This window comes from Pteropus alecto, unplaced genomic scaffold, assembly GCF_000325575.1.
Source record: "Pteropus alecto unplaced genomic scaffold, ASM32557v1 scaffold81, whole genome shotgun sequence".
Lineage (NCBI taxonomy): Eukaryota > Metazoa > Chordata > Mammalia > Chiroptera > Pteropodidae > Pteropus > Pteropus alecto.
This window is the reverse complement of record NW_006433378.1, coordinates 16,396,393-16,415,838: the sequence shown is the minus strand read 5'-3', so window position 1 is coordinate 16,415,838 and position 19,446 is coordinate 16,396,393. Positions and strand designations below refer to the sequence as shown.

The 19,446-nt window shown below is 36.4% G+C and overlaps 1 protein-coding gene across 4 annotated transcripts in view; it reads left to right on the top strand.

Moving 5' to 3' along the window:
• Positions 1 to 1,049: 1,049 nt before the first annotated feature.
• Positions 1,050 to 19,446, top strand: part of MRPL39 (mitochondrial ribosomal protein L39) — a 33,092-nt gene continuing 14,695 nt past the window's right edge. For 2 of the 4 annotated variants that reach the window (XM_025044227.1, XM_025044226.1), the window contains exons 1-9: positions 1,488 to 1,877; positions 2,618 to 2,824; positions 4,623 to 4,762; positions 6,779 to 6,878; positions 7,824 to 7,891; positions 10,263 to 10,375; positions 12,075 to 12,140; positions 13,042 to 13,195; positions 16,573 to 16,620. In XM_025044227.1, coding sequence (XP_024899995.1) covers positions 1,814 to 1,877; positions 2,618 to 2,824; positions 4,623 to 4,762; positions 6,779 to 6,878; positions 7,824 to 7,891; positions 10,263 to 10,375; positions 12,075 to 12,140; positions 13,042 to 13,195; positions 16,573 to 16,620 — 960 coding nt within the window. In that variant the 5' untranslated portion in view covers positions 1,488 to 1,813. The other 2 variants (XM_006908235.3, XM_025044228.1) reach the window with 2 other exon arrangements.

Sequence of the window (19,446 nt, the reverse complement as noted above, 5' to 3'; positions counted from 1 at the left end):
GCTTGTTCAGGGTAGCATGGCCGTAGACAAGAAATGAGATTTAGAGTAAGGAAACATTTGGGGGAACTCCTGGCTAAAGTTTTACCTTGAGTAGGTCTCTCAAGCCTTCCAAACCTGAATTTTTTCTCCTGGAAAATGGAGATTATTATCCCTATTGCATGAGTGGGTTATAAGAATTAATAAACATGATCACTTAGCAAATGTTCAGTATGAGTGGCATATGTTCAATATTTGTTGGACATTATCATTACTAACATCCTTCCACCAAGTTAATTTCGGTGATACTTGTGACTTCTAATTACTGCTCCCAATGTAATTTATAATTAAATTTGCTTAAATATATGTTCTGAGGCTTTGTTTAAGGAGGAAGCCAAAGATACACACCATACATATACATCACCCATCTATGTGTATGTGCGTATACTTTTTTTGTTTGAAATAGGATCTTAAATGAGAGGTAGCCTACTAAAACGTAGACTAGGTATAAATCCGAGCTCGGCCACTTACATTTCTCATTTTAAGAGTGAAGATAATGACATCTTCCCCGCTCAGTTGTTATGAATGTAAAATTTGGGCCAAGTGGGCAGAGCTATCTTGGCATGGGGTCTTTTTTTTTTTCTTTAATTCCAGTTTTAAAATGGACATACAACACTGTTTAGGTTCAGCATAATGATTAAAGGTACATGCTGCAGCTTGATCACAATACGTTTAGTTACCATCCATCATCTCATGGAGTGCTAAAAAATTTTTCTTCCTTGTGGTGAGAACTTTTAGGATTTACTCTCTTAGCAGCTTTCAAACATACAAAACAGCATTGTTAATTATAGTTATCATGTTATACATTACATCGCTAGTACTTATTTATCTTATAAATGGAAGTTTGTATTCTAAGGCCACCTTCACCCAATTCCTTCCTGGAGGGTCTTAGCCGGGCATTTGTTCCTTAGCCGGTACTTCCCCCTGGTGGAAGTGTCGTGCCATTGCAAGACAAAGATCGAGAAGGAAGAGGGAACGGGCTCAATTTGTACACTTAAACGCCTTAAGTCACTGCATCAAACAGCTTTGAAGGAAAGCATTTCCATACTTCACCTGCAGAGTGCTTACTTCAATAGCAGTAAATCCTGGTATGATAAAGGCATTAGAAACCGCTCTGCAACTTTTTACAAGGGCATTCCGTTCGTTCATTCAACAAAAATCTACTGAGTGCGTCCTGCAGTGTTCGGGAGCTTTGGATATGTCAGTAACAACGAGACAACATAGCTAAATAAATGCCCGGCCGAACTGAAAACTCGTCCTAGCAAAACCGAGAGTTAAGCTACCAGCTAGAAGATGTATTCGACGCGGCCAGCCGGGCTGACCACGTAAGCGACAAGAGTAAATAGAAGCAGTTTTTTCTCAAATTTTCTCTCCAGTGCTCTTTGCGGGAAGCACGGGCTTCTTCGCCCAGCCCGCCGGTCTGGAACCCGCGGACAGAAGGTAAGGACGCGTACAGGACGCTGGTCCAAAGGAGACGCTTGTTTCCTGCAGAGCCCCCGGGTGGAGGACCCACCCGCCGCGCAGTGGCCCAGCACCTCTCGGTCATTTAGCCTCTGCGACCCTGGAACGCGCGCCCCAGCTCCAGACGCCAGATCTCAGACAACTAACTAATCCTCAGCGAGGCGCTAACGCGCCCGGCGGTGGCGGTGCGCAGCCCGAGCGTCGGCTCCGGAACGGAACTGTCCTACGGAACCCGGGGTGCGCGCTCAGAGTTTCCGCGGGGAGGAAGACGACAGAGGACTTGAGCGCGGCGGTTCCTGTGGCCGCGACGGAGGCGATGGCAGTGGGGCTGTCGGGGCTGCGGCTCCTGCGGGCCGCCCCCAGTGGCGGGGCTGGCCGGAGTGAGTTTCAGCGGCCGTGAAGACGGGGAGCAAGGCTTAAAGGATGATCTCTTCACAGATAGGGCTGGAGGCGGGTCCTGGGGGTCCCACGGGACTGAGGGCGGAGGGTACAGATCTCCCGGAGCAAGGGGCTCAGGGAGGGCAGGGGCAGAGCCTCTTGGAGGAGCCTGGGGTGCCTTTGGGAAGGAGCCCATGTTCCTGTGCAGACCTGTCCTTATTTTTCCATTGGGATACTCGTACTTGTCAAATCTTCTGATTTGGGGTTCGTTAAATAAGCTCCGGATTTCTCGCTCTAGATAGTGGTAATTTTGGCGTGGGACTTCCAGTCTCCTGCAGCTTCGTTGTCCCCAAGACCTTATCGAAGTGACAACTTTGCTCACCTTACCAATGACTAGTCTAGTTTTGACTCCACTTCCTGGTTAATTTTTGCTCCTATTGTAAAGTACAGATTGGAATATCACAGTGGAAATTAGTAGGAAATACAGATCTGATGGTGAAAGAGTAAAGTCGAAGTAAAGGCGTGGATCTGGGCTAGCTGCGGTTTTCCTTCGTTGGCGTTTTAATGATTAATTAGAAAGTAGTTTAACTTCACCACTGAAAGTATTTTGACGAACAGCGTTTTAAATTCTGTTCTTTCCTATTCTTTCCTTGTAGGAGGATGGTGATGTGGGAGTAGAAGAGGGTGGGATCGGCACTCTGTTATTCATTTTTTCCGCGTTCTTATTGTAATTTTTACACAGGATTTATAGCAACATCAACAGCTTCTCAACTGTCGCCAACCGAACTGATAGAAATGCAGAATGATCTCTTTAATAAAGAGAAAAACAGGCAGTTGTCACTAACTCCCCGAACTGAGAAGATTGAAGTTAAACACGTTGGGAAAACTGACCCTGGCACTATGTTTGTGATGAATAAAAACATTTCAACTCCTTATAGTTGTGCCATGCGTAAGTAACCAATCAGGATACAGTTTTGACTCATACCTAAGCTGTGTGGGAGAATAGGTGCAGAGGAGGCAAGATGCTCTAATTGCTTTCTGAATGTCCCAGAAGTTCTCCTTTATCTGGCATCTTACTGTCTGTTCACTGTTGCTTAAGCTCTTGAGGGTACTATGGATGTTGCAAGGTTGGTACAGGTTGTGCTGGTATTTGTTTGAATCTGGTTAAATTTAGGTGCTATAATTGTTTCTGGTGGAAGGCAGATCTGAAAGCACTGATTTTAATAGCTTGTTCTTTTAGACAGCATTCTGGTGTAATGGCAGCAGTGACCTTGAGTGTCTGAAAGGATTTTGTAGAGGGCCTACCCTGGCCTCAGCTATTTTGGCCTTTTCCTTTCTAGTTCTTATAGCCTAACTTAAATTGTTTATCTGCTTACCACTTGCCTCTATTGTGTTTTTGTTTACATGTATGTGTAGTAAATGTGTGAGTGGAAGTGTGCATGGGGTGAATATGATTGGGGTAATAATGTTTGTTGTGTTCATATCTTAAGGGAGATACTGTGTACTGTGTGTGATTTGGTGTGGAAATGAAGGGAATAGGGCCTCTATATTTTTATTTTTGATTTCTGATCGAAATGTTTGTATAGTAGCTTTGATAGAACTGATAATATTTAAATTTAGAAAGTCCCCTCCCCCAATAGATATACACCCAAATGCTCACTCTTATATATGACTAGCTGCATTGTTCATACTTTTGGAAAACTCAGTAATGATTCCATTTAAGTAGCAACTTTAGTTATAGCTTATAAAGTATACACTGTCAATGTTCACTTACTCTGGCATTTGAATTAGTATTTATAATTGTTCACTTATTTTTTATTTTTTGGCCTTTATTGACCCTCAGCTATATGATAGGTGTTAGGATTGCAAGGGAGGATAAGCGGAACCTCCGACCCTTAAGGAGCTTTATTCTCATCCCATGGAGAGATGAATGAAGCCTCTGAACCACCCTCAGCATGACCCCTGCCCTGAGACTTGTTTGACATTCAGTAAACTTATATTGAGTACTAGTATATTTCAGGCCTAGTGCTAGGCTCTGGATATACTGATGAGTGAGCAAGAATAGACATGACCCTGCCTTTATGAAACTGATTTAATGGCTGATAATTTAGACCCTATAATTTGACCACTTCTGTGATAGCTGTGTACTTGAAAGCCACCTAATTAGGGAGGTAAAAGACAGTTCGAGAGCAATACCCCAAACCCACCTAGAACAGATTTACTGTGGAAGTACAGTATATTTTCCTTTGTAAGTTGTGCGTGCGTATATCTAAAGATATCAATGATGCTGCTCTCTGAATATTTAAGTGTAGCTCTTGGAAAATTGTTTTAATAATTAGTAATTGACAAATTAATTTCAAACTAGACTTAGCCTTATTGAATTTTGTAAATGGTTTGAGTAATTTTGTTAATGATCAACAATACATTGACCTGATCGTGCCCAATCTCGTCTGATCTCGGAAGCTAAGTGGGGTCTGGCCTGGTTAGTACTTGGATGGGAGACCACCTTGGAATACCAGGTGCTGTAGGTGTTAAAAAAAAAAATGAGATTTTAACAATACATGTTTGAGGTTTTATTTTTTTAATGGTTACAGAGGTAATATGTAATACTTTTTTCTCCAAAAAGAAAGACAGCTTGCAGAATCTTGTCTTTCTATTGTTTTATTTCTTAAGATAGCACTTAAACATGTAACTTTTCACTTTGAGTTTTGTTAGATTTTGACCTTCAATCTATTTTAAATTTCTAGATTTAGGTGAGTGGTACTGCAAGAAGTCCATTCTGGCTCTTGTGGATGGACAGCCGTGGGACATGTATAAGCCTTTGACCAAGTCCTGTGATATTAAATTTCTTACTTTCAAAGATCGCGATCCAGGAGAAGTTAATAAGGTATTTCTGTCTCCATATTCTCTCCTAATCCTCGGTTTTTAAATTTTTTTCTCCTGGATTTTGTTAAAATCTTTTTTCTATAGAGTATGAAATGTGCAAATATAGCCAAGATCAAATGTTATACTGTACTAGCTTGTGTTTTACTTATTAGATTAGGCATTTTTACAGTTCAGAAAATACCAGTGGCATTCATGTATTTTGGTTTGAGGAAACGATATGGCATGTATTTTACATTCATATCTTTGTTCAACTGACACTTATTCATCACCCTCTTTATTGCAGATGATTTCATCCCTATTGCTACTGCTGGAATTCAGCCTATGAGCATCTTCTCTGGATTATTTCAAGAACTTTTTCACTCTTTCTACCCACCCCTCTCCCCTTTAATACTAAAGTCTTCCTTAATAGTCCTATAAGAGTTTTATTACATGACGTTGCTAAGGATCATGTCAATTCTAAAGAACTTTCCTATTTGATAACTGTTCATTGTAACTTTCCAGGCCCTGTGTGATCTGACCCCAGCCTTACCTCCCACTGCATCTTTCCACTTCCTCTTTGCTCTGGCCACAGTAGAAGACTTGATAACTAGTGATTTATGCTTGTTATCCTACTTGCTTTTGTTGATGCTCTTCCTTGAACTCTGAGCATTTCCTTTCCTCTCTGTTAAAATCCTGTTTATCTTTTATAGTTCAATTAAAATGCCATCCACTCTGAGGAAGGTTCTTAGTTTCTTCTTGTCAGAATTAATCCTTCTTTTCTCTAGGGCTTCACAATACTTGGCTAGTATCTCTAGACGCATATTTTAATTTAAATTCTAGATATGATATTTAATTTTTAATATTTTAATTTTAATTTGGTTCTGAGAAGAAGGGGATCATGTTCCTTATTGGACCCAGTCCTTAATTTACATACAGTAGATATTTAATAATATTTGTTGAAATGAAATACTTAAACGAGAAAATGATAGATATAATAGTAATAGTTAACATTGAGTATTGTGTATCGACCACTGTCTTAAGTGTTTTTTAGGTATTAATATTTATTTAATCCTCATAAAAATCCCATAAAATAGATGCTATTATCCCTATTTTCCACATAACTAAATAAGGCAAGGAGAGGTTGACCAAGTTACCAGTTTAGGAAATGGTAGAGCCTGGATTTGGACCTAGGCATTCTGACTCCGGAGTTCGACAGATTTATAAACATCTTCATAGGATAGATGAAGAAGTGCATTTTTGCTACTCGCCTTCATAGCTTGAGCTTGTACTTATTTTTTGTGTATGTTATGTGGTTGTATAGAATACATTCTGTAGCAGTCTGCCACACACAACCAAATGAACCCACTCTTGTAGTTCTCAGATGTAGAGAAGAACTTATGAAAGTTAAGTGCCCAGTTATAGTAGTGCTAGTATGAACATAAGATGAGCAGGTATGTGCAGAACTTGTGTTTCTATTTACAACTCTGATAAGGTCGTTGTGTGGATACCCATATCAGGCATGACTGTGGATCAAAACATACTAGTAAAATGAAAGCCTGGTTAATAGTGAAGTTGCTTTGCTGTACAGATAATTAACTTGAGTGATGTATGTGATGTTAGATATAGAATAAGAGTTATAAATAATTCTTAAAAGTTGAGTTTCTCCTCCATTATATATATTTAAAAACAGGTGTATAGTAATATATTTACTTTACTTTAGCACAGGTTTGTTAACAAGTTAACTTTATCCTGGGTTAAAAATAAAGTTACTACCAGATAGTGAAACTATATATTGGTTGATAAACATTAGAGTGCCTGATATATTGCACAGAAATATTGCTGACAATATGAAGTTGGTGTTTCATTCTTTTGTGGTTTTCGCTTAGTATAGTGTCACGGCCTGATGGAAACTATTGCTACATGTTGAAGATGGACAGATATTTGAATAATATTCCCTAAGTCAAAAACCTAAATTTTAATGTCGAATAAACTTCATTGAATCTTAGACTGTATGTTTGTGTCTATTTTATTTTTCTAGGCTTATTGGCGTTCTTGTGCCATGATGATGGGCTGTGTGATAGAGAGGGCATTCAAAGATGAGTATGTGGTCAGTTTGGTCAGAGCTCCAGAAGTTCCTGGTAATGTACACATATAAATATAAATATACTTTTTGTAATCTTTGAATATTTTGGGATCTATTTTTGATGTATAGAGTTCATTTCTAATTTTATCTAATATAAATTACCATCATACATACATTCCATTTATTATGGGTAACAAAGTGCATCCTATTTAATTATTGGAGGTCAAAAATTAATGTAATACAATTAGAGGAGACTGTTTCTCTTGAATGTCAAGTTTATGTAATTACATTGTCCCAGTGTTTATTTCTTACCACTTAAGCATTTATTTCTAAATTAAATGGAAAATGGGAGCAGGGAATGGGAATATAAATAAACTTCTGGAGAAAGTCACACTTAGGTAGTACAATGTCACTAGAAATGACCATGACTCTGGAGAGGGACATCATTTGGGGGAGATGGAAGAGTTCATGCTTTTTGCAATTTAGCTAAAGCTAGGATTTTGCAGTATTATGTGTAATAGGATCACATTTGTATTTTAAAAATGTAGAAGTATATACAACTAAAAATATTTGAAAAACTCAATAAATGATTCTAAGAAGAACAAGACAAAAATAAAAGTATGTAGGCGATATTTAAAAAATTCTACATTTCATGTCCATTTAGTCATTTATCTCCTTATTAAATACCTTGTTCTTTGGAAATTTTTGTATCTGGTAACTATTTGAAATCTCTGTAGTGATAATATTTTTGAAGAAAACTTGAATGTTTCAAAAATACTGGTGATTTGTGGTTAATAATAGGTGAATTAAGTTTTTGGATGTGGTAAAGGTGGTAGAACTCTGGCAAGTAGCTAGGATAAAGATAACAGTTTTGTAATTTGTAGAGTTGGAAGAGATTGCTTAACACTTCATTTTATGGTATAACATTCAGTTGTTGCAAATTGATAATTTTTTACGCTAACAGATGTAACTATGCCTTTTATTTCGGTTGGATTTACAGTAATTGCAGGAGCCTTCTGCTATGATGTAGTTTTGGATAAGAGACTTGATGAGTGGATGCCATCAAAAGTAAGTATGCTGTTTGGAGCAGCGGTCCCCAACCTTTCCGGCATCGGGGAACTGTGCTCCTATTAGAATCTAATGCCTGATGATCTGAGGTGGAGCTGAAGTGGTGATGCTAGAGCTGGGGAGCGGCTGCAAATACAGATGAAGCTTCGCTCACTTGCCTGCTGCTCACCTCCTGCTGTGTGGCTTGGTTTCTAACAGGCCATGGACCAGTACCTGTCTGTGGCCGGGGGCTGGGGCCCCTGCTTTGGAGTATTTTAGAGACGGTGCTTTTCTTTGTTAGAATTATTCCTATGTTAGTATTACTGAGTTGAGGATATTTAAAGGAATGAAGCTGTCCGTTTGTCTGTTTGTCAATCTATCTTTTTTGTTGCTTTTCCACTGTATTTAAGGCAGAAGCATATGAATGAAGGTACTCATAAAAGCCTGGTCAGTTGTATGGAAGCTTTATGTCCTGTTCGACCTTTTCTTAAAATGCTTCCTTCCTTGTATTTTTCCTCTGTTCCTTAAGATAGCGGTTTTCAAGGTGCTCAGAACATAAAATATAGAAGCTTAACTATCTTGGCTGATATGGTGGACATGAGCATGGAGCCTTAAACTTGGATCCCCAGAGCACAATTTGAAATCTGTTGTCCTAAACTTGTACAGTGAGATCCTCCTATACGCAAGGGTCACATTGAGAGCGGGGAGCGAATTAAAGACTCAGACTTTGACAAAGCTAACCCAAATAGCAACAAACTAGACTCATTGTGAATGGTCTGCACTCTAATGAGGGTGCTCCTGGTTGGTTGGGGACTTGACTAGCAGCGGGCCTCCCTAACAAAGACGATCTAGATAAGATGCTCCGTAGGTGTGGGGTGCTGACAACTTTCAAAAGTCAAACCTAGAGACTTAGTTATGATTAGGGAGAGTATGCAAATGCCTAATTCTTAATTAAGCAAAACTGTATGTCCTACAGATTGGAAGTCTAGAGACCAGAAATGGGGAGATGATGTAGCCTACCATTTTATCAATTCCATCTTGTATATTTTTTTCACATTTTAATATCTCTGGAAACAAATGTGTTTTACCATAGTTGGCATCTTATAATTGATAGTGTTTTCCTTTGGTGGTACATCTTAGATTTAGTGAAAACTGTAGTTCCTAAAAGCAAGAGTTTTGGAGTCAGGGCAGATTTAAATTCTGGCTTTGGAAGTTATTCCTTTTATAATCCTACCGATATACTTAATGTCAACAGGGAGAGAGGAGTGAATAGGAAGGAAGAAAGAGAGAAAGCGAGAAGGGGAGGAAGTGAAGAGAGAGATGGGGAGGAAAGCCTAGGAAGGACTTGGAACTGTTTATAATCTCTGGATTCACATCGATTTAACTTCTTCCTTTCTAAGTATGCCCCCAGATTTAAAAAGAGATTCTTTATTGGAGTAGTTAAGTAAAAACTCACGAGATCAAGATTCGACTCTCATTATTTGTGAAACATGCTGCCTCCTCTTCCTTTTTTTAAAGATAAAACCTTAAAAAGAAATGCACTAGCTAATCGCAGACTTCATGGGGTTGAGTGCACAGTTTAGAGAAAGTAAGGGAGAGTTATAGTCAACTAACAGCTATATTAAACCATGAATGTAGAAATACAATGTTATCCCTTCAAGAATGGAGAAGAGTCATTTCATGTAGAAAGAAATCTAACAGGAAGTTTATGGAAAGAATTTTATTACAAAAATTATTTGCATAATAGTGATCGATCTTTTCTATATTAATGACTTATAGTATGAAAACTCAATTATAGTTTTTATTAAAAATCTCATGAACATCGGTAATGTGTATTATTAAAGACTCATTTTAATTGTGTAAAGTTGACATTTTCATTAAGCAGAAAGTTATCATATTGGAAATATGCTATATTTTGGACAGAGCCAATGATGACATTACATTTCCTATTGAAACTTTCTGAGTCATATAAACAATAACTTTTCCTCTGTGTATCTAAAAAACTTAGTTTTACAAATTAGTGTAAACAGATTTTTGTATCTTACTATTTATTAGCATTTCCACTTGCATCGTTTTCGTAAATATTTATAAGGTTGTATAATTTGAAATGTTTATTATAAATTTTTTGTAGGATTATCTTTAATAATTATTGATACAGACTGATATCTAATTACAAGTAATTTGCAAGTTTTATGAAGTTGGGAAAAATTTCTACCCTTACATTTTATGGTCCAAATATTTAATTTTACAAACTAATAACTCTCCTAACAAATTTGATTTGCTTTTTGTTTTAGTTGGATTTAGAATATTATTCATACAATTTATCTTATTTGCCTTATGTAGAAATGTTTTTAAGTAAATTGTTAAAGAGGTTAATACTTTTATTTTTAAGGAGAACCTACGTTCCTTCACAAAGGATGCTCGTGCTTTAATTTATAAAGATCTTCCATTTGAAACTCTGGAAGTTGATGCAAAAGTGGCATTAGAAATATTTCAACACAACAAGTAAGTGTTGACTTCCTTTAAAACAAGATTAACCTTCCCAAGTTATATGCAGTAAAGAAAATTGAGATCTTAAGAATTTTTATATTTGCTGTTTGAAGAACAGTGTTTTATTTTTAGCTCTAAGATCTCTTTTTCTGTACCAGCCTATTTACTTTTGTTCATCTCATTATTTATTTCACTGAGGAAAGGCCCCCTCTCCCGTTTGATAATTTTCTCACTTTCTCTCTCTGTTTCTTTGGCCATTCCTTCTCTTTATATCAACATAATCGTATATTTTCTTTTTTCCTTCCATTGTGAAATAATAACAGATATTAATTATTATTTTGTCCATTGGCAGCCTTTTCCCTCCCTCCTTGCACTCTTTAAATGAAAGGGTAAGGTAGAAAGTGCCGGCCATTTGGAGGGAGCTAACAGCTGAAGTAGAATGTTTACACAGCTAGGTTTTAGTCTTCTGCACAAGAATTATTCATTTGATAGATTTCTTTGTCAACATTTTAAATCCTGGCTTCTCAGTTCCCGTTCTCACTCAGAAAACTTCCAGTTCACGTTCTTCCACTAGTTGTAAGACCATAAACTAAATTTTAATATTGATCTAATTGAAATTGGAACTAATTAGAAAGGGAATCTGCATTGCAAAAAAAATAGCATAGATTCTGTCCAGAAGACAGGAGCATCTCTTAGAGGTGGGTTGGGAGGTACACATTCAAGGGAATGGTCTCCTTTGGTAATGCTTGGGAGGCCCTGGCAGCAGGGGTGTGGCAGTAAGTGGATGTTTTTGTATAAACTAATGTTTCCCAGCTTTGCCACACACATGTAATATTTGTTTAGCACCGTGGGGTGAATAGACAAGGCTCTTGATAGTAAGTGGTAAGGTCATGATTTGAACCTGGGCTGTGTGGTTCCATCTCTGCTATTAACTACACTGACAAAATGGGGTAGATTCGAGAAGCATTTAGGCAGAACTGTGACATGACTTGGTAATGAAATGGATGTAGGGAGTGTGGTGGGAGAAGCAGAAATCAAGGAAATCTTCCAAGTTTTTCACTTGGAAAATGGGTGGTTGGCTGTGTCATTTATTAAGCTAGGAAAATAAGAACTGAGCTATCTTATTCCTAAGCTAGGAATAAGAAGAAGTTTGTGGGAAAAGAGGGGACAATTTTTTGTTTAGTTTTGAGAATTTGGAAGTTTAAGGTGCCTGTGGAACACCCTAATAGATGTCCAGAAGGGTCCTGGATGTATAGTTTGGGGCTCAGAAGAGCTGTGTGGATTAGAAGCAGAGGTGTGGAAGGTATAAATGCATAGGTGGTTATTAAAGCTGTGCAAATCCAGGAGCTAGCACAGCAAGGACTCTTAAGACTGAAAAGAAGGTCTAGGACAGAACCCTTGAAGGGCAGAGAAAGAGAAGAGTGGCCAGAGAATTAATAAGCATTTTGAGAAGTGGAGGTGAGCAGTGGTGTTAAGAAAACGAGGACCTGAAAGTGCCCATTAGGTTGGCGCCTAGGAGGCTGCTGTGGCATCGGTGGAATCAGTCTCATGGAATCGTGAGACTGTGTGTGGCCACATTGAAGGAGATGAGGTGTGCACGGGTGTTCAGGAAGAGGAGGCACCAAATGTAAACCTAAAGAGGAAGAGAAGGGAGGTTTCGTAAAACACCTCTTTGTATATTTATAATTAAATTTTTTTCTTTGCTGCTTTTTAGGTATAAAATAGATTACATAGAAGAGAAGGCATCTCAGAACTCTGAGAGAATAGTTAAGCTACACAGGTAAGTGAAAGTAAAAAAAACATTGGCTGCTAATTATAGTAAGGTTTAGCTTTATTGTTATCTGAATGTAGTATACAACTGTAAAAGATGAATTTGTACCTTTTTTGTTATTAACCTTATTTTCTATTGCCTCGTTTGTTGTTTTAATGTGGTAATTGGAAGCTTTAAATTGTCTTCTGGAACAGTTGTGGTTTCTGTTCCTCATTTTATTGTTATTTTTATTTCTGCATTTAAAGAGTGGAAAACCATTGTTTAAAAATGTAATTTTTAAGAGATAATTTTGAAATTGAGCAGAATATTTACATTAGGAATTGCACATGATAATTCATGTGTATACAGAAATGTGAATTCTGACTAATCAGTTACTACTTATATTACATATAAGTAAATTAAACCAGAATGTGCTTTCTGACTCAGGGATGAGAGAAGTAAGACAGTGTGTTATGCAAAATTGACTTCATGGCCTGTAACTGTTTATTCAACCTCATGCTTTCTTGATTTAGATTTGAATTTTTTTCCTCTAGAAAGTCGCTCTTTGTTTTTGGACACAATTTTCCCTATTTACTGACTTCTAAACTCTGTTAAAATGAGTTCTTAAAAAGTTGGAGGTTATCAGTTTTAGACACTGGATCTACTTGATAACATGATGTTTTCAGTGATCTTAAAAATCTTTAAAGTTATATCAATGCTAATGAAGAAAAAAGTTCACTTTAATTTTCAAAGTTTTAGCCTCTTCACTTGAGCCTGTGATGTCAAAGGCTGCTAGAGACTGAATCCAGCCACTTAGAATATTCCTGATTAGGGACGTAGCAGCAGAGAGAATTAATAGATTCCCTTCCTTCCCCAATGTATTGTAAGTCATTTGATTTTGAGGTTTTATTTGTTTTTAAAATCAAATCAGATTTGGTGACTTCATTGATGTGAGTGAGGGCCCTCTTATTCCAAGAACAAGTATTTGTTTCCAGTACGAAGTGTCAGCAGTTCACAACCTTCAAGCCGCTCAGTCGAATCTTGTACGAAGATTCCAGGGTCTCTCTTTACCTGTTCACTTAAGAGTAAGTAAATCTTAAAGTTTCAACTCGTCCAGTTGTTTGGGTGTGGGTGTGATTCTGATCTTGATTTTATACCAGTTTGAAGGACATACATTTCAATTTTTATTGCGTGACACTAATATTTTGTAAAGTTGGGTTTATGATTTAAAAACAGTTTTGCCGAGAGTATAAACAGATAATTCATAAAAGAAACATTAAATCGAGATAGCATTTTTCGTTTTTCAAATTAGTATAGGGAAGGGTGCATTGAGGAGTATTGGAGTGCATTTTGGTGAGACCTTCTGGAATGCCCTTGGCCTTTTTGGCATGCTCTTCTATTCATGATCCAAAGAAAGACTATCATTTTCTATATTGCTCTTACCTTTGCTAATCCTTTTTAAAATTAAATTTGATTTTGAGATAATTATAGATTCCTATGCAGTTATAAGAAATAATACAGAGAGATCTCAATTACCTTTACCCAGTTTCCTCAATGATAGCATCTTGCAGAACTGCAGTACAATATCACAACCAGAGTATAGACATTGATGGTGTAAAGATACAGAAGAGTTCCTTCACAAGGATCCCTCATGTTGGCCTTTATAGCCACGCCTACTCCCCTCTGCCCTTCCCCTACCTCTTTACTTCTGGCAACTACTAATCTGTTCTCCATTTCTACAATTTTGTCATTTCAAGAATGTTACATGAATGGGATCATATACTATGTAATCTTATGGGACTGGCTTTTTTCACTCAGCGTAATTCTTTGGAGATTCATCCAAGTGGTTGTGTGTATCAATATATCAGTAGTTCGTTCCTTTTTATTGCTGAGTAGTACTCCTTTGTGTGGGGTGTGGGTGGACCCCACTTTGTTTAACCATTCACTCTTTACAGGATATTTGAATTGTTTTTAGCTTTTTGGCTATTATGAATAAAGCTGCTATGAACATTTGTGTACAGGTTTTTGTGAATATATGTTTTCATTGCTCTGGGATAAATGTCCAGGAAAATACCAAACTGAGTTTAGGAGTGGCTGTACTTTTACATTCCTACAAGCAATGTGTGAGTAATTAGTTTTTCAGATCCTTGCCAGCATTTAATATCGTCTCTTTATTTTAGCCATTCCCATTAGTTTGTAGTGATTTCTCATTGTTGTTTTAATTTGCATTTCCCTATTGGCTAATTGTGTTGAACATCTTTTCATGTGCTTATTTGCCATTTGTATATCTTTTTTTGGTGAAATGTCTATTAATATCTTTGGCCATGTTCTAATTGGATCGTTTGTTTTTTTATTGTTGAGTTTTGAGAATTTTAAAAATATATATTCTAGATAGTAGTCCTTTGTTAGATATGTAGTTTGCAAATATTTTCTCTTTGTCTGTAATTTGTCCTTTCATCCTATAAACAAGTTTTTGCAGATCAGAAATTTTTAATTTTTTTTGAACTCCACTTTATCAATTTTTCCCTTCATGGATCATGCTTTGGATGTCAGTTCTAAGAATTCTTTGCCTCGTCATAGATCCCAAAGATTTTCTCCAGTTCTTTTTCCTAAAAATTTTATAGTTTTATATTTAAATCTGTGGTCCATTTTGAGTTAAACCTTGTATGAGATGTGAGATTTAGGTTGAGGTTCATGTTTTCTTGCCTATAGACATCAACTTGCTCCAGCACCATTTGTTGAAAAGGCTGTCATTCTCCATTGAACTGCTTTTCACTCTTGTTAAAAATTGGAGGGCATATTTGTGTGGGATCATTTCTGGGTTCCTATTCTGTCTCTATTCTGTTCCATTAATCTGTGTCTATCCCTCTGTCAGTATCACAGTCTTGATTACTGTAGCTATAAATAGGTCTCGAAATCAGGTAGAATAATTCCGCCCATGTTACTTTTTATAAAAATTATTTTAACTATTCTATGTCCTTTGCCTTTTCATTTGATTTTAGAGTAATCTTTTCTATACTGACAAGTCTTGCTGGTATTTTGATAGAAACTGTATTAAACTCGTATATCAATTTGGGGAGAATTGACATCTTTACTATATTGAGTCTTCAGTCTATGAACATAGTATATCTTTTCATTTATTTAAATCTTCTTTTATCTCTTTCATCAGCATTTTGTAATTTTTAGCATACATTTCCTTTACATGTTTGATTTTTCTCTACATACCTGCTTCTCTTCCTGCTTTCTCCATTTCAGAAAATGGCATCATCATTTACCTAGCTAATTCTTGATTCTGAGGTAATTCTTGATTCTGTTTTCCGTCAGAACCATGCTCTTATCCCTTCCATCAGCAAATCCTTTCAAATTGGAATTCTCAGTATATCCTGAGTCCATCCACTGCAAAGCATCTCATCTACTACCGCTTCCCTCCTCCAAATCCCTCTCACTCTTCATTCCCCTTCCTTGTTTTCATTCTTGTTCCCACAGTGCATTCTCTGCTTAGTAGTCAAAATGGCTTTTTAATTTACAAATCAAATCATGTAATTCTTCTGTCCCAAACTTTCCAGTGACTTCTCATAAACAAATTCTAACCCTTATCCTGTCTCATAAAGTCCTATACTATCTGGTCCTTGCCTGCTTCTCTGACTTCATCTCATGCCTCTTTCTCCAGGAAGGTTTTTGCACCAGCTATTCATTCTGCCTGAGTCAGGCATGGTTTTCACTTTAAACATACCGTGCCACTCTTGTCTCCAGAAGTGTCTGTGTGTACATGTTTAGTAATTCTACCTTTTGTTATAAATTTTACTAGCCCGATCAGTGTGAAATAGTCACTGGCCCACACATATTGCTCAGTATCCCCTTCAACTGACTTCATAAAATCGATATGGTCATTATGCACTTTGCCCAGTTTTCATTAATTCCTTCTGATAACCTTACATGAAATTGTTAAGGATTAAAGATTAAGTTGGCTCTCACTTTTACTATTGTCTTTGTTAGTTTTTACTTGTTCTTTAGGGTGATTTGCTAAATCCTCTAGGTCTGCCATTTCAGCATGAGGATGTCATAGTCAGTTCTTACTGAACCTTTCCTTGTGATTGATTATGATTTGAAGAATGACCTCTAACATGTTAAAATTGGCTATTTAAGGAAAGAAACATAATCTACAGGAAAGTGTGGCAGGTTTTTGCTTCCCGTTATAATAATGGTAATGATTAAGGAGGAGAAAATAGGAAGAATACCATAGTCAGTGCTTAAGTCTTTTTTTCTTAAGTGCCAAACAAAACAACTGTTCAATATGGTATCTTTTCCTCCTATTCTAGTCTACGTTTATAACCATTTAACCTCATTAGTACTGCCTAACATTTTATGTATTTGTTTTCTTTAAAACCTATGTAAAAACTCAGCCCCTTTTATTTTAACTTTACTAACTTAGTTAATTCATAGTAAATCTTTTCTTTTCAAGGCACATTTTACAGTATGGGATAAGCTATTGGAAAGATCTCGGAAAATGGTAAGTGTTTTTGACAGTTAATGAGTACTCTTCTACAAAGAAATTTTCCTTGAAATTAATAACAAAAAAAGTAAAAAGAGAAGAAAGAGAAAGAAGAAAAGTATTTAGTTGTCTCAATAGCTAAAGCAGTTTTGTGGTTGTTGTCATATTTCAGCAAGAGAAAAATTGTAATTTGGTAATTCTCTTTTATTTGTTAATATTATGCAAATGATACTGTAGAACTTGAAGAAATATAAGAATATTACTATATAGTAGTAATAGTTCTTAAAGGTTGCAATGGTGTTAATTAGTTCTTATAATTTTTTGTATACTTCATGAACATTTAAAGGATTAAGATTCGTCAGATGTATTTTAAAGCTGCCTTGCCTGTTGACATATTAAACGTGGAAATGTCCTGAAAAGTCAAATTTAAATACTTGTGATTTTGTAGTTTATTCTGTGTCATTAGCATTTAGATTTCATAAGTAGGAATGGTTATATTTCTTAACCACAACTATCCCTGTTCACTCTTTCATATACTAAGTGTTCATCTTTTACTTAAATTATCTGATGGCTCTCCTGTGTAATCCAGCTGCATGAACCTTTCCTAGTTACCCTAATTTTCCGCTCTAGTCAGGCTTGGAAGCACACTAATCAGCTGTGTCAAACTTATTTCCAAGTTTATTTATTTATTTATGACAGTTCTTTCATTGGGACTCCATTTCCCATTCTCCTGTGTACTTACATCCTATTTATTCTTTGGTACCTTGCCCAAGTCTCACCTTTTCCATGAAACGTTCTCAAAGTAATTTCTTGTCAAGTATCCATTCGTATCATTTCCACTTGATTATATACCTCCTCGTATTGTTTTCTGATTGTTTTTGCTAGTATGTTTACATTCAATCTGTTAAATCATTCAGGATTTGTTATATATGTGTAACTCCCAATTTTGAACCCAACATTTAGCACATGGGGTGAGGGGCTTTACCCAATAAATATTTATTGATTTTTTTAATGATAATATATAAACCTAGTTTGTATCAATTAATTTATAGGTAGAATTTATTGTTTAGGTATTACTTAGCCATAATGGTCTTATGTAAAGTTTACGTAATTTTCTTTTTTTTCCTATGAGATGAATGTATATTTGAATAGGTGGAGTAACTTTATTTCTTTGGTTGGTCACAATGTTAGATGAAGACTAGAGAAGAAATGAGTGTATAGGAAATCGTTTGGAGAAATTCAGGAAGCAATTATAACTGAATACTTTAAAGCAAGGAACAATGCAGAAAAATTATAGAGACAGTAACCTAGAATATCTCATAGAAATCAGCAAGTAGCTGTTTTTGAAATATTTATTCTGGTCCAGATTTTTTTCTTCCACCATCCATTTTTCTTGTCTAAAGAGAGTAGGTTAAACGTATGGTTCATTGATTGAACCAGCACAGACTTATTGAGTGTTTTGTGACAGGAGCAGTAGGTACAAAAATGAATAAAACCTATTTACTGTCCTCAAGAAAGTTAATTTAATGGGATAGCTAGACATAAGCAGACACTTCTGGTGTACCTGTGGGTCTGGCGTATAGAGGGGTAAGACCCAAACCAAGCTGGGGTTTGGATAAGGAAGGTTCCCAGGAATTCGTGTCTCTTAAGCTGATTTTAAAGGATGAATAAAAGTGGGCCAGGCCTATAATTTACTGGGGGATGGGTTGGGGGTTTTCTCAGAGGAAGCTACTTGCATAGGGATATAGAGGAAAGTATGGTAAATGTAAAATGAATCTGAATGTACAGTCACATGTAGGGTGGGTGATGAATCCAAAGAAGTTTGTTGTAAATAGAGTATGAGGGACTCATCTTCTATGATGTAGAATTTGCATTCCCCTCCTGAAGGTGATTGGAGAATTTTAACAAGGAAGTGACCTATGGGGCAGCTTATTCCTGTTTAAAAGCTCATTCTGGGGGCAGTGTGGACGATAGCTGCAACTTAGGCCAGCACGCTTATTAAGGGGGATAGGAGGTGATGAGATTCTAAAGTTCAAGCATGGTGGTGAGAATGGCTGTGAGGTAGACTTGGTAAGACAGCTGATTGAATATGTAGATTCTCTAATGCCAGGTGTGAGCAGCCGGGTAGAGCTCTTCACTGAAATAGATAATGCAGGAGGTGGAGCAGGTTTTGGGGTGATGAGGAATACAAATTAGCCTGTTTGTGTGATATGTCTGAGTAACGTAGAACAGAAATATGGACATATAGAGATCTATTTGTATTAAGCCTATAATGTACTATGTTCAAAATAGAATTATACTTTCCAGCAAAATGATTTAAAAAACCTTGTTGTAGCACTGCACATATTTTTCTTAATACTTATGATTTCATTTTATAGATAAAAAATAAAATGAGAGAAGCTTGAGAAGCCTGGATAAATGCCTCAGATTATATTTTTAATGGAATTACTGTACTTGATAATTTATATAGAGAACTTAGCCTTATGAATTTTCTTCTCTTTCTACTTAACTTTCAATAATAATTATTATTGAAGGAGAAAGAGTTATTATAAGAGAAGGACTATGGAACGATTTTGAATGATGAGTAGAGGGTAAAACTGTTTATTAGAAAAGTAAAGCTATTCATGTTTTTACAGGTAACTGAAGATCAAATTAAACCTACAGAGGGAAGTGCGTCTACTTAGTATCTTCCTAAAATTTAAACATGTATAGTAAATTAAAATAAAAGTTTTCTATGTAGTGTTTGCGTGTGCTTATCTTTTTCTTCCTAAGATTTATGTTAATGTTTCTTTCTTTCTCTAAAGGATAAAACAACTTTTGTCATTCACAATAAAAATTTCACAC